The following is a 15,213-nucleotide window of genomic DNA, read 5'->3' on the forward strand; positions in this document are numbered from 1 at the left end:
TCATACAACTTCAAATATAAACTAGCTGATCATCCCAAATGTCTCAGCACACACAGCCATAGCAAAGTCCATGAGTAAGTTACCACGCACAGAGAAGACAGGAGGATATCTGGGCTCTGAAGACCTTACAGAATGCACTAGACAAGAAACATGGAGATAAACAGGAAGAGATTTAGAAAAAAGTTCAGGAAGTTTAAAATACAGCCCCAAAACTGTCTGGAAGGCTTTCTGAAGGGGAATGATTCCCCATAGCTTAGCATAAAGTGAGAAAGAAGGAGGCTTGTTCCGTATGGGTCAGAAAAGTAACTCTACACAACACATGGCTCTGATATCTTAAGGGATGTGGTACCTGAAGAGAAACATAAATAAAGTACCTAACGATACAATGTTTTCCGTCCAAATTTCCAGTCTGAACAAGACAGAGATTTGAATGTTGTGCCCTAAGATGCTTACAGTGAGCACTGAGCTTAAAGGCTCATGAGGAATGTCCCTTTGAACCTCTAGCTCTAGGACTGGGGACTCTGACCAGTGCACCCTGGGCTGGACGCTGGTCTGGGTATACGCAGCTGCTCGAAGGCTGTACCTGAAGGTAGAAGGATTGCATTCTGGCGGGTTGTCATTGAGATCTTCGATAATAATCGTGATCTCCATTTCACTGGCCTGACCTCCGCTGGGGCTGTCCTCCACACGCACGATCACCGAGATATTGGGGTTAAGCCGCAGCGACAGGGCTTCTCGGTCGATTCTCCTGGCCACCTGCACCACGCCAGTCACTAGGCCGAGAGGAACCGCAATTTAGACACTCACCATCTGGAGGACCCTTGGGGGCCTCAGCAGAGAGCGTGGAAAGTGGTTATATCTCCCATATATGCAGAAGAGCTGGTGCTAAGCAGTCCTAAAGCAAGAGCAGATCAGGGGAGCAGTCACTGTATGCTCACCCCAGAGTAAAAAGCTCAGGGCACTGGGGCAGCCAACCCAGGGACCCCAGGGAGCAGTAGAGCAGGGCCAGCATGTTAGCGCTGCCTCTTTTGGACCACCTGGCCTGTGGAGGAGCTCAAGCAGCACGGTGAACCTGCGTAGCGAATCTCCCTTGCTGTGTGTCTCAGCGCTAGGGCAGAGCTCAGCCTTGCTCCACAGGGCATCTTCCAGGTGTGACCTGACCACTTTGAGCTAATCTAAAGAGCGCAGGAGAGACAGGAGTTGCCCTCAGAAGGTAACAAAGATGCCTGCCTGCACAGGGCAGATCCCAGTGTCAGAGATTTCTCTGCCGCACCTCTCTGAACCCCCAACAGCCACATGTGCTTATCCAGCAGGAGGGAAACAATGGGAATGTCCTGTGGTCTAACTATCTGTAGCTGTTGCAAGAGCCCCAGAAAGGTCTCTACAATCCTCAGAGATTAAAAAGAATAAGGCTGATCTTACATCTGCCAAAGGGACCACTGTCATCCAGAAGTAAGTCAATATTTACCAGTAAGTCACCTTTGGTCTACCCTCTCCAGGATATCTTGTTGAATCCTAGTCAGCCGACCGAAGAATTTGACCCTAGGAACGTATGTACTGAGCATTTTCTCTTTATATGGGTGACCACAGAAGAAAGTAAGCCAGCTTAAAACTCAGGCAAAAGCTTTCTTTTCCCAGCCCTGGTATGCCTGTTTTTAAGATGTCAGAAGGCACATTTTTGCTTGTCTTACATGGATTTATGGAGAAATATGTTTCGGAAGATTGGATACTGTAGAAAAGTCTGCTGGGAAAGTCTTCATCATCAGGATCTTTAGCTGTTATATTGGCAACAACAGTCCCCGGGCTTTGCTCCTCTGGAATCTGGTAGATTCTTTGTTTTCTACAAGAGAAAAGAAAATTCAGCAAAGGGCATGTCTGTGTTTGCAAGCGCAGCTGGTCACAGATGTAGCTGAGCAGCCAGTTGTAGCAGCAGAGCTGTGGCCACGCTGGGCTCAGAGATGGCTTCAAAGCTATTCACACATCAGGGTAAACATCTGAGTCACTGGTTCTGCCAGCTGGATGTGATCACAAAGCATTACAGACACACAAGTAAGTGTCCTTCCCTTTCCCTGTAACTTTTTAACAGTAAAAGTGACTTGACATTCACTGAATCATGGAAGCTGAAGATGGAAGGGGGTAGTAAGTGTTCAGACATGCAGTCTATCTCCCTACAGGGCCACTAGCTTGCAAAGCCACTTCCTTTAATTCCGTCATTTTGTAGGAGGAAAAAAAAAAACAAAAAAAACAGAAGCTGTAATATAATTAATTGTTTTGGAATGAATGATAGGGGTTTTGGGGGGACAACAGTATTAATGAAAAGTTTCAGGTTGCCCCTGCGGTAGGTGGAGGCAGGAGGGAGCACTGTGCCCCAGGTGCACATGCTCAGCACTGCCAGCAACACCTGACTCTCTGATTCATTGTACACAGAGAAAATGGTTCATTACTGCAGTTGCTTGGCACACCAGTACTCCCACATTTCTCATGAAGTGGTTGAGTTTATGGATCAGATATAGTCTGGCAGGCAATCGTGCAGGATTGCCTATAATGATTGCAGTTGCCTGTTCACATGGGTACCCAGGTATGCAATTATGGTACCTGAACCACGTGCAAAAGCAGGCATGGGTGAGCACACAACAGCTGTGCAAGTGAAGACTGATTTATTTTACTGAAATATACACACACACGTGTGCACACACACACATCTTCTGCTCACAGAAATCAAAGGGAGTTGTAGGTGTTCAACAATCAGAAAAGCATGAATGTGTTTCAAGACTGAATCCTTTTGCACATTTTAAACTTCCTATGCCATCCCTTACTTCATGGCCTAGTCTGCAGTCCCCAGCTTGAGGAAAGCAGTGGGGCCTTCATTGCCCTCTGAAAGCCAGCATCAATGGGGTGGCTCATAACGTTTGGAGCAGAGAATGGTAGAGCCAGAACAGAAGATCCCACGTCTCCAGGCCTCCACTTTCAATTTTAAGAATGGTTAAGAAGACACAATATTTCCAACTGTTGTGTCAGCTCATATGACAAGAGGAAGGCATACAAGAGAGAAATCATCTAGGGTTTGCTCAGTAAAAACACCCAACTTCCAGCCGGAAGCAACCACGGAGTCTTTGAAGCTTGTGGAGCCAGTGTATTAATTTTCTGTCTCACTCTTGCTGTTGAGTCTCTTCCTGCCTTGTTTTCCTGTTGCTCCTTCCTGAGACACTCAGAAACAAAACAAGTAGCAGCAGGTCTCTTTCACAGCTACCAAAAATGCCACCCCAAAATTCCTCCCGTCTCTGATTGCAGGGCAATATGGGAGGGATGGCTCTGATGGGTTTGATTCAGATGGGGGACATCCCCAGACCCCTGGGGAACCCCCACGCCAGCCTCCCTGCAAACAGCCCCCCTTCACTGCCCGGTAGGACCAGGACCCCGGGCCCGGCCTGGGCCCTTGTCCTGTCCCCACTGCATCTCTTATGAAGAAGTAGGACATTTTCAAGCACGTTCCCGTAGCAGCGGGTGCTAGCACAGCTGCACAGGAGTTTGGGCCACTTCCTATACAACCACGTCTGGGCTGTGTCCTGTTGTCAATCTATCTGCAGCCTGCCACTGCCTTTGCACAAGATGGTTCAAGCAGCTCTTTTAGACACTGTAATGTAATGAAGAAGGAAGCATATGTTTGTTTTTTTGTCTTCTCCTTTGTTTTCCATAGTCCAAAAGTTTTCCATTCATTTTACAGCCAGACTTTCAAAAGGCTGAATGCCAATGCAGTGTGAACACCAAAAACAGATGCGCTTGCATATACTATGGGAACAATTTAAAAGACCCCTTAAAACTTCAGTCTTGAAAGCTTTGATCAGGAGAAAATATAGAAGGTTTGCTAACTTGTCAAGTTTCCCCCACTCCCCTCACAGCACTAATTATTAGTGTCAGAAAATACACAGTCCCAGCGTGCAGCTCCCATTTTAGCAGGGGAGAGGGGATATATGTGCATAGCAAGGACAGCTCATGAAGTATAATTTAATGTCAAGCTCTTTAAACTGTTTGAGCTTCTCTTTTTGGTCTGTAGTGTCAGTAGAAATTCTGGCTCCCAAAAGGGAGAAAATTCAAACAAATACCAGGCATTATTTTTGCCACATAAGAACTGAGCCTTACACCTTAGATGTTATGGATGCTGAAGTCACTGCAGCTTTCACTGATTGAACAAGTAGATAAATATTTAAAAGAGCTCCTTTAGCATTCCACACGTAAGGATAAATAAACAGAAATGGCAACATTTGGAGGAAATAATCAGTCTAGAATACAATGTGCAAATGTTGGCACTGCGATGCGTATTCCTCCTGCTTGTAGCAGTACAGTAACATGGAGCAAGTCGTTAACCTTTCCTAACTGATTATTCCACCCATGAAGTTCAAGTATTAAATAAGTAGCAAAAAACCCCTGTATCTCTTTCTAATATTTCATTCTCCTGTTTCATCAGATTCTCCAGGCCTTTCCCCAGCAAGGTCCAGATCCTTGGCCTCAGCGCAGCGGCTGTGCCTTGCTCTGGCTCCCCAAAGGCCCCAGAATATTGCTCCAAACAAGTGGCTGGAAGCCTCTAGGCACAGCCTGGGTGCTGCACTGTCTCCTGCCCCCTTTGCAGAGATAACAAGAGAGAGGCCGTCATAAATATTTACAGAAGGGACCAGCTAAGCCCTTGGGCATCTTCAGGATCGGGAGACCTAAGAAAGTGTCTTGAATCCGATTGAGTGTCTCATGCAAAGTGGCAAAGGTGAATCAATAACAGAATCAGATCAAATCTTTAAGAATTCTGCTTGTCGGGCTCCCACTTTAGAAACCACAGCCCGGGGTGCTTTCCCATGCAAAATGGCCTGTGTGGCAGCATAGCCGTATTTCCCGTTCTGCAAATTTTCAGCTGTATTCCTGATTCCAGCTAAAAGTCCATTAATCTCCAAAAGCTATTTCTGACTCGTGTGTTATGACACAACCATTTCTGCTTATGACACAGTAAGAGGTGGGAATGTTTCAGAGATGACTGGGTTTGTTTACGAGTCTAAGTGCCTGGGAAGAAGAGGAAAAGACAGATCAAAAGTGAGACCTTTTTATGTCTAGACACTTCTGCATGAATAAACATCATTTTGGTGAAATGCACATATGCATGAAGGGTAAATTCTGTACGATTGTATTCATATAGGGTAAAATTCACCTCTTTGTCTGAACTTGTCCAAAGGTCTTTGCATAGCTTTAACCTACCTAAACGCTAGCAAGTACAATGAGCTTGTTTGGCATTTCTTGGCATGAGGGCTCAGCCTGGAAAACTAACAACTATTACAAATAAAAATGAGATTAAGAAAGGGAAATGAGGGCAAAACCTTCCAGCAGGACACCAGGAATCATAACAAAATGAAAATACTGTTTTTGGTAGTACTTTGTTGTTATATTAGTTTACCCTTACATCACACCCTGCCATTGGTACTAAAGTAGTAAAGCTGGGAAAACATCTACATTTGGAATAAAATGGAAGTTTTTCACTCACATGGTAAAGTAAGGTCTTTCATCATTGGTGTTAATGATATTTATATTCACTGTTTTAGTAGAGCGGAGTCCTTCTGGATCGGTCACTGTTATATTTAAAAAGTAACTGTTAAATAAAAAACAAAACAAGAATCACTCTGTAGCTACAGAATGAAACTTTTCTCTGCCTACAGTGAGCAAATAGAAAGACCAATGCATAAAATAAATTCTCACCTATGTGGATCTTTCTCATAATCAAATTCTCTTTCAGAAAAAATGGCTCCACTTTCAAAAACTGAGAACGGCACTGATGCAGGGGCCAGTGAATACTGAAATTAAGAGACCTATGAATTAATTTTTGTGTCTTTTTCTTTAAACATCACCCCATTCATCCTTGCCTTGGAGAATGGGCCAAGTTATAGCATAGGATTTGTTGCAAAACGTTGCATAATGAAGCATGCAGACATAGAAAATCTCTTCTGCAATGAGAATTTTACCCACAGGCTGTGTGATCACGGTTCTTTTAACAATTTTTTGCCATGTGATCACTCTAAATTCCCTCTCCGGAACATTATTTTACCTGTTGTCCAGCATTTCTATATTTTCAGCTTCTTATGATGTCTGAGATTCATTAAAGATTGAAAGACTGGTGGAACTCGCTCTCAGTAATGAAGCAGAGCTAAGTCCCCGGGCCTCTGCTTCCCTCCTACCTAGCTCAAGGACACGCTGCTTGGTGGTTTGAGCGGGCAAAACCTAAGTAAGGCCTTCAAGGTAGTTGCTCTCCCAAATAAAGCTCCACATTGAAGCAGTATTTTCAGATTCTGTTCTTGAACATGAGGTCTTTTATAACACAAAAGCCCACAAAGCCAAGCTACAAAACAATTCTTAGGTAAGTGCAGTTACTTTTGCCCTTTCTGCAAAAAAAGTTATCACTTCCCAGAAATTTTTCCTGCTATCAAGAGTATTTTCAGATCAATTAACACATTTTCTTAACTGATGGTCACAGTTTACCCTAGGATTGCCAAAAAGCTGAGATTCAGTTGCCTTGTAAGCAGTTTCCCTACTGTCTCATTTGAAAGAATGGTCATTGCAACACAGGAGATTCAAAATTGCATTTTCACTCTCATGTACAAAAAATGTTTTGGAAGCTATTTTCAAAAAAAGAGAGCCAATTGCGACTAGATCTCTGATCAGCTATATCAAACTTCCTTCACTGTCCCTTAATCCTGGGGTGATGAGAACTTAAAATACAATTCGTGTCCAACTGCTGAGGCTTGGTTTTCTTAGTTTATTATTGAAAATGCTGCTTTCTAACTGACTAAACCTTTTTCTGTGTTCCTGATAAGGAAGTTCATTGTTGAAAGCTGCTGGCTATTAGCATTTCAGATACAATGGATTACATTATCTCTTTTTTTTTCTTTAATACAACTTACTTTGAGTTGGGCATTTTCAGGATCAGCTGCTTCAACTTGGTAAATAAACCCAGGCGGTGTTCTGCTTCCTTCCAAGATATAGATCATCACAGCTGCATGAACAGAAATATAGTCAGATAATTGGATAATAATAAAGAACGCGGCAGCAAACGTGCTGATACACCGAAGCTGTCCAGAGGTATTACTGCCTGATGTGCGTTCTCACTTCACAAGTGTAATTCCAAAATCGCCACGGGAAAGAGCACAGATACTCAAAAGATAAGAAGAAAGCAACTGCGTATGCATAAACAGGTTGCCGTCACTGGTAGCTGCAATACGGACCATGCCTTAGAGGTAAAGACTGGTCGTCACATATAGCCTCCTGCAAGCTGCCCATAGGGTATGGAGTAAAACAGTGCATATGGCCCACATACGCTTCTCTACTGTATGGATGGGGAGAAGGCAGCCCCCCGCCAGCCCCCTTTCCCCGTCCACCCCCTCCCCTGCCAAGAGAGCCCAGCACCTTTCTTCTTCAGTCCTGCTTTTCCCTTACGCCTGCGAGGAAAAGAAATGGTAGATGGTCAGCGGTAACTTAAAATGTTGCCTTATTAAGGGTGCTAATTCAGTGCAAAGTATATTTCTTTCCACATCAGGACTTACCGCGCCGGGGCTATCCCGCACTGCGTCACTGGCAACGTGCGAGCTTCTTTGGGCACAGCGATTCACAGAACGTCAGCTCTTTAGATCACATTATTTACTTCATGCCCTTTCGTGTCCACTGGACCTTGTGTTTCTGGACTATTAATTTCCAGCGTGACCCCTGCTGAGTGCTGCTTCTCATCGAGCAGTGGGGATCCCAGAGCAGAGTAATGAGGATTCCCAGAGGACAACAATATGAATATAAAGTTTAATGAGAGGGAGATGCTTTTTAATAACCAGCGAATGCACAATTAGTGTTTAATTGTAGCTGGTGCTGTTAACTAAAGCCATACAGTTAGACAGATCAGACATCTGCACCTACCAATTTATGGCAGCTCTAGCTGAGAGTTAAGCTGATGCATTTATTTGTAACAAGCTCCCACGTAGAGGGTGTTTCATGCTGTGCCAATCCCCTGAAGTGTCACATTTAATTATTATTAGATTCCAGCAGCACCCATGATACGCAAGACACCAGCTACACCGAGAAGATGACACAGCCTCTTCCCTCGGGGAAGCTAATTTGCTTTACAAACGAACCATAGTATGGAAGCAGGAACATCAATGTGCTTAAGAGGCGTTGGTTACACGGGCTGCATTTCAGGGGGGCTGCGCTGAACCAGAGCAGCCGCAAAGGGCTCCAGGGGTCCAGATCAAACCTGCAGCTGCACTGCGCTACCCAAGGGCAATGAGCCAGAGCCCTAAATAATACGGGGCTAGTCCAGATTTGGGGCCGTCAGCAGCCAGTTCTGAGGACATACCATGAACCCATCACAGTTCAATATTTTCAGATAGAAAACAGATTTTGTTCTGAACATTGAATTATTGAATGCTATTCTGTACAATGCTGTTAGAATATTAGCAAAGACTTCAAACAGGGTCTCAGTACCTCATAAGTAATAAGAGTATATTTTTACTCACTACCTGAACTGTATGTGAACAGGCAATAAATAAGTCATTATACTCTGTTACCTTGTGCTACAATTTTTTCAGGTCCCTCTCAGTAGTAAATGAACAAGATGAGATTGCTCAGAGAGCAAGACAATTATTTGCTATCCTTTCTCTTGACAGTGTAGTCCCCTGTATTATCTACCGCACAGCCTGCAAACCTGGCACTGATGCCAGCCAGGGTTTGATACTTCAGCCTCGCTCCTAACGCTGCTGGAGCCTCGTCGCTGCTGCACCTTCCCTGAATTCTTTCCATTTTCACCATCATAAATCACAGCCTATGAGATCTCATTTTTCGAATTGATTTTCCACTTAATGCCTCATATGCAGGGGCAAATGCAATATACAGATGTAAAACATTGGCAGAGCATTATTTTTACTGTTTTCCCCCAAAAAATAATTGCACATGCATAACATACACTTTAAATCTATCTTGCTTCTCCAAATTAGTCCAGTTTTCAACAAATTACTGAAACATGTACCCATGCTTAGATGGTTATATCTCTACCAATCTTCATGTTTCTAATACATACCTCTAGGGCACTTCATCTCATCAAAAAGAGAACATAAATATTTATTAGTATAAATAACAGTTCCTTTTTACTCTTCAAATGCTTGAAAATGGCTAAATAATTTTTGGTCAAAGCTTCAGCAAAACTAAAAGGGCATTCACAGAGATCAAGTATTCAAAATTTTAGCTGAAAATAATGCTCTGATAAAAACAATGTCCTGTCCCTCCCTCTTTTTCCTAAGGGAAAATGTTTGGGCCACTTAACTACAGGCACTGTACACAGTCACGTTTTATCTCTGATATCATCTTTTCAAGTGTTGTTCTTTTCAAATACCATTATCTTACTTTGAATTGCCATATTTCCTTGAAATACAGGAGGTTCATTTTTATCTTGTACTTGGACAGTCAGTGTGTTAAGGTCAGTTCTCCCACTTGTATCTTCAACAAAAATCTGTAAATCAAAGCTCTTTGGCATAGTTTCGTAATCTAGGACAGGGTTTCCAGTGGTAACAACCTGAAATGTAATAAATTATTATTAGCACACTGTGCAACAGATATAAGTTATAGTCTCTATGAGTGAGTACATGTAAATGGACAACTTCCTTCAGTGAGCAGTACTGAAGATCATCCTCTATTTGCTGGCACAGTTCTGTCAAGGGCAGAAATGGCAGAAAAAGAGAATCGAAAGACCAAAATATTGTGGCTCTGTGGACTGACTCAGGGACCTTTTGTGTAAGGAATAGTTTGAGAAGGAAAAAGCCTAAAAAGAGCTGTGCTCCCTCACAGACAAGGCTCTGCTCACAAGGCCAGAGGCACATCTCGTGCTCCCCTGCTCCAAGTCCTGACCTTTCCCCACCAAGCTCCAGCAGAGCTGTCACGACACTGCAAACCAGGAGAAAGACCTGCTAGGCGCAAGGACAGCTTCACTGCTTCAGGGAGAGTTAGGAGCATGGAGACAAGGCCTTTTACTTGTCCTAAGGAGTGTAGGGGCATTTGGGATTTAGGATGAGTCCAGAGCAATGGCAGGATGCTGGAAGTTGCATGCCATGAACCTCACTGCTGCAACTAATAAAGAAATCAGCCCTTCCCATTCTTGGGCAAGAAAGGAAAAAACGGCTGTTAAAACTGCTGTGAGCAAAAAATTTCTGAAGCTTGAACACCAGTAGCAGGGTGTTGTGGGACTGGAGTGGAGGAAGCACTGGGGCTCGCAACAGCCTGTGTGCCAGGGAGCATGTGAGCGTATTCACAACAGTGCAGAATGGAGGAGTCTGCAGAGGATATAGAAGGGGAACGAGGAAATAAATCTTTGATTTTTAGCTGCGATGTCATGGCCAGAGGACAAATGCAAAAGTGGTGTCAGCAGAATTAGAACACAGAAGACAAAACAGAGCCAGTTAATGGAGACAGCGGGAGGAGAGTGAGCCAGGTCACACACTTTTTTTGGCTTCTGGTGCATGAAATAGCTGATCTCTGGGACCCTGTGGATCTCTCTGTTACAATACCCTGAGACAACCACTACTACCTGAATCTATTACTTCCCTGTCCTACACTGTGCAAATAGAAGTTGCCCATAAAAGTGACTCTAACTCAGAAAAACCTCCTGCAAAAGCTTGCAACACTGATGGAGGTTACTCTCCAAAATGAATGTTTACTGGAGAAAATGTAAATGTAGAAAACAGATGCAATGAATTCAGAATGAGAATGTCTGATTCTTAGCAGAAATGACGTACTCTGGAGACTACCCCTCCAATTCACAGCCAAGTATTTTCACTCGTGTTGTAACTACAGCCAGATTGCCTAAATCACATCTTCCACCCTCCTTTGTAGAGACCTTGCAAGTGAAGAAGTGAATCCAGATTTTCTCTTTTCTAGACTGTGGGAATGGGCCATAGCTTACCTTACCTCCAGGCAGGAGCAACGCTTACTTATAAAGGCAGCACTGCATGCACTTGAAGGAGCTGTAGACTTAGTAAAAGGGAGTCTAGAGTCACCCCGTAACTATCTGTCCCACCCAATATGCAGGTCGCCATGGTCCTGTGTCTGCTCTGCTGCACTGGAGGTTGGAGGCGCGCTAGTCCCTGCTCCTGCCTTTGCCCCCAGGCAGCAGAGGGAGGGCTGCATTAGTAGCAGCATCAAGGCAGCTTCAGGCAGTAGGAAGTGGTCACACATTCAACCTATCTTCTCTGAATGGGATTCTTGAAATGAGAGTAAGGCGAGGAGGAATGGGCAGGGCTCAGATCTCACTGACTGTGGCTTTCTCGGAAATCCCAGAACACATCAAGAAATCTGATATTTCCTAGGCTTGTTGCCACGGGAAAAAAATAGCAAACACAGAAGAACCTGTGCTAACAGGTACTTTGCTGATCTGCAAATCCCATAATTTCAAATGTGAAAAACTGTCTTTTTCTATATTGCAGCAAGATTTAATGGCTATAGATAAAACTGAGGCATCTCATTACTGGATCACATTACTTTGACAAAATGTAGTTCTGATCAGCTACAAAATAGCATAAATAATTAAAAGTAACAATGCTCATCAAATAAATGAACTAAGCACACTCATGAGGATTTATCCTTGCCTTATGAATTGAATATATTCCCTCAGCTGTTAATTCACGGAATTTGTATGTAGCTTTCATTATGAGTTTCTCAAGACAGATCTGCACTGGGCTGACCTTTTGCTTCCAGTCCTCTGAGTGAGTTAGGAAATGCTGAGAGTAGCCACAGTTCAAGCAAGACACGCAAAGTCCCCACAGGCTGTTCTGATAATGGGGCTGTGGTCTGAAATGAAGATAAGCAGGCATTTTGGAAAAAGCTGTCTCCAGCCTACAGCTTTCTTGGCTATTCATTTTCATCCTTGTATCATTTTCTGAAAAAGAATCAAGGAGCCACTTTCTATCTATTTTCATGTTCTTCCTCCTCCAGATTAATTTCTCAGTCCCATTCACCAAGCAGCAACATGAACGCTTGTGTTGCACAGCCCAGAGATGGCACAGGAGAGGAACAAGCAGCTAGAGAAAAGGTGGTGTAGAGGGCTGTGTTTTGCAGCAGAAGGAATAGCTTTAATTCAAAATGTCAAAATACAGCCTAGGGAGTTCCACATTATGAATTTTCTAGCAGCAAAGTTGGTTCAACTTCTCCACCCCAGTCTGCCTATTATATCCTCTCAGCTGAGCCAGGTCAAGTGTTTGTCCAGTCATGTTTCTATGCTTGACAAATGAAAAACATTTTTTTGGAGACTTTTCTGACCAAGGTCATTTCATTGATCTGCTTCAGAAAGCAGCTAAAGAAACAGCTGAACAGGCACAGCGGAGCTTTGGTAATCTGCTGTGAGGCAGGAGCATGGAAGCATGGGCATCTGCCTCCCACAGGGCAGGTTGTACCGATGAGCCACAAACCCCCTGGTGTCACAGTCCTGCCTCCCCTCAAATGTTCTTCCTGAAACATCAGCAAAGAGAGAGCAAGAAGGGTCCAGCAGCAGGTCTGTAAAAACCAGAAGTTCCTTGGGAACACCCAGGGAAATTAATTCAAATCAATTTTTTAAGCCAGTACTCAGTGTCTAGCAGTATCTTCTAATGACTCTCTTCAGTGTCTCTGTTCAGGCTCAGACATACGAGTGAGTTACAATGGGATGACAAGTTACCACACATGAACACTCAAAGCAATGAAAAAAGCCTGAGCTAATAGAAATGGCTTTGCATTTGCTGTAGGAGAAGAGCACACAAGTGGATAGAAACAGATCGCAGTGTGTGGAGGTGTGGTAACTTGTTATGTCATGATCACTTTCTCGTGTATCACAACCCTGATTCCGAATTAAAGGTGGCTTTGATATGACTCAGCTCACTCTATTTTGGAAGTGAATCAAATCTACTTCAATTCCAGATGAGAGTGGCCAAACAGGAGCTGTGTGTGGCTTTACTAATGCACTTCAAATTCACAGTTACTTCATATAAATTAAGTCAAAAAAGCATGGACAAGCCTTCAAAGCAGAATCAGGTCCCGTATGTCCTTCTTCTCCTCAGATTTTCTAGAAAATCACATTTTCTATCACAGAACAAATGGAATTATTATGATCAGTGGGTTTTGCCCAGATGCAATTAAAAATTGTAAGCACTAGTGCTACTCATTTGTCATATCTATTACGGCATGTGCAAATACTACCACAGTCTGCTTTTGCAACTCTTTTCTGATTAAAAGATGAGTCACTGTGTGCCATCAGTTCTCAATAAACCAGGAAACATCAGTGTACATGACGGAACATTGCTCAAAGTAAACATAAAACTCACCCTGTATGCAAGACCTCCTGCAGGTGTAATATCAAAAGCTTTTGTGAGTGGATTTGAATTTATTATGGTAGGATATATTGTAACACCTTCAGAAGACAATGGAGAAACAGTTACATTAAAGGCATAAACTGAAACACCAGCTGGTGTATTTTCTTCCACGGTGGTTGTTGCAGGTAAGCCCCTAAGCAGCTGGATTCTTCTTCCTGCAAGATGAAAATGAATGTAAAATTACCTCTGGGAATCTTAGGCTAGCAGGAGCCCACAGCTCATGCCAATGAGCACAAACTGACCTGCTTCTCCCTTTGCTTATGAATGGTGGCATCACGCTCTAGTAAGTCCAGTGCCAATGGCAAAGGAATCAACCTTTTCTCCAATTCTGTACTATACTACTGTCATCCACAGTGGTTGATGCCAAAGTAGTATTGTTACTGCATTGTGTGCCTTCGGATATGCCTTCATATAGTCACAAAGAAACACAGTATTTTTCTATTATTCTGTTTCACCCACAGTGCTAATTACTGCTTCCATGTCCTAGTCACATCAAAAGGCACCTTGAATCCCATGGGTCAGGGTGGCTAAAGAAGTGATCATTTTTGTGAATTATGCCATCCGCAGAGCCCATTTCCTCCATTTTCCCTCTTAATCCTCCCAGCATAGCTATGTGCATGCCTGGTTCATGAGTAGCGTGAGTTAGTAGCAGCTTTTGGGTTTGAGCTGTTGCGTCTTCTGCTGTGAGCCTGGAAGAAGAGCAATCCCTTCCTTGGAGTAGATGCAGGCCAGCAAAGGCCATGCGTGGCTCAAAAGTGCCTGGAAGCAGCACATGGCCCTAGGGCAGCCAGTGGCCTTGCATGAGCTCCTTGCTACTCAGTCAGCCCTCTGGACTCCGTGAGAATAAATCTCTGCTTGCTCTGATGTTTATTTTGAGGGGGTTGTTTTTTTAATAATGGCCGGTAGTGCATCTTTAGCAAAATTTTGGAGCATTTTAGGGAGAGATCACATACGGTCTTTGTATAACAGACACTTCCTATTAGTGGATTCCAAAATAATTGTTCCCCATAGGATCACAGAAGAGCTTGGATCCCAGTGCCTTTGCTTCATCAGACAGCAAAACTAATTAACAGTAGATGAGTCAATGAGACAAAGCATGGAGTCCCATGGTCCACTTCTTCCTCCATCCCATCCCAGGAAGCACTGGTCTTTGCAAGGTTTCCTGGAGCACTTCTTATGACAGTGCAACTCCATCACACACCTCAAGATCCTTCTCTCACAGCCAGTAAGACTTCACACACCAAATATGGGGAGGAGAAGGGGGGAGCATGGGGGCCCTGGTCGTGTAACCAGCCATACTAGGCTGCAGAGGGAGGTTTTGCCTCCGGGGAAACTCTTGGTATCTTCAGTAACAGGCAGACCTGCAGCCTTGCCCAGGAGCTCCTCCACTGCTGCATGGGGCCCCCATGACACCATGCTCCAGGCACAGCTGGATGGATTGACTCTGGCATGTGTGAAAAAAAGTCTTTGGAGGTGGCCAGCCAATGGGTGAGGTACAGGCTGGGATGTGGGAGACTGTGAGATGGGAACCTCCTTTACAGGGAGGTAAATCTGAACGGGTCCCACTGACACCTCCGTAAGATTGATTTCAGCAGAGTCGTGACTGATTTATGCCAGTATAAGCAGGACCTAGTGAAGGACTATGCTTTTATCAATGTTCTTAAAGATTTTGGAAAACATAATCAACAAAAATCACCCATGCAGACCAGACTGAGCTGAGAGGAGCTGCTGAGGATATATTTCCATAAGAGGATCTGAACTTTTAATGTAATCTCCTATTGACAGTACCTGATGAATACAGTTCTCTCAGCAA

The 15,213-nt window shown here is 43.9% G+C and overlaps 1 protein-coding gene across 1 annotated transcript in view; it reads right to left on the reverse strand.

Annotated features, from left to right (window-relative positions):
• Positions 1–15,213, reverse strand: part of CDHR3 (cadherin related family member 3) — a 36,042-nt gene that overhangs the window by 19,590 nt on the left and 1,239 nt on the right. The window contains exons 2-8 of the mRNA XM_026059035.1: positions 13,353–13,555; positions 9,412–9,580; positions 6,933–7,024; positions 5,734–5,828; positions 5,522–5,626; positions 1,692–1,840; positions 584–773 (exon numbers count right to left, since the gene is read on the reverse strand). Of these exons, the coding sequence (XP_025914820.1) occupies positions 584–773; positions 1,692–1,840; positions 5,522–5,626; positions 5,734–5,828; positions 6,933–7,024; positions 9,412–9,580; positions 13,353–13,555 (1,003 nt within the window). The remainder of the gene's footprint in view (positions 1–583; positions 774–1,691; positions 1,841–5,521; positions 5,627–5,733; positions 5,829–6,932; positions 7,025–9,411; positions 9,581–13,352; positions 13,556–15,213) is intronic.

The sequence above is a fragment of the Apteryx rowi genome, unplaced genomic scaffold, assembly GCF_003343035.1.
Source record: "Apteryx rowi isolate R43461 unplaced genomic scaffold, aptRow1 scaffold_151, whole genome shotgun sequence".
In the NCBI taxonomy this organism is placed as follows: domain Eukaryota; kingdom Metazoa; phylum Chordata; class Aves; order Apterygiformes; family Apterygidae; genus Apteryx; species Apteryx rowi.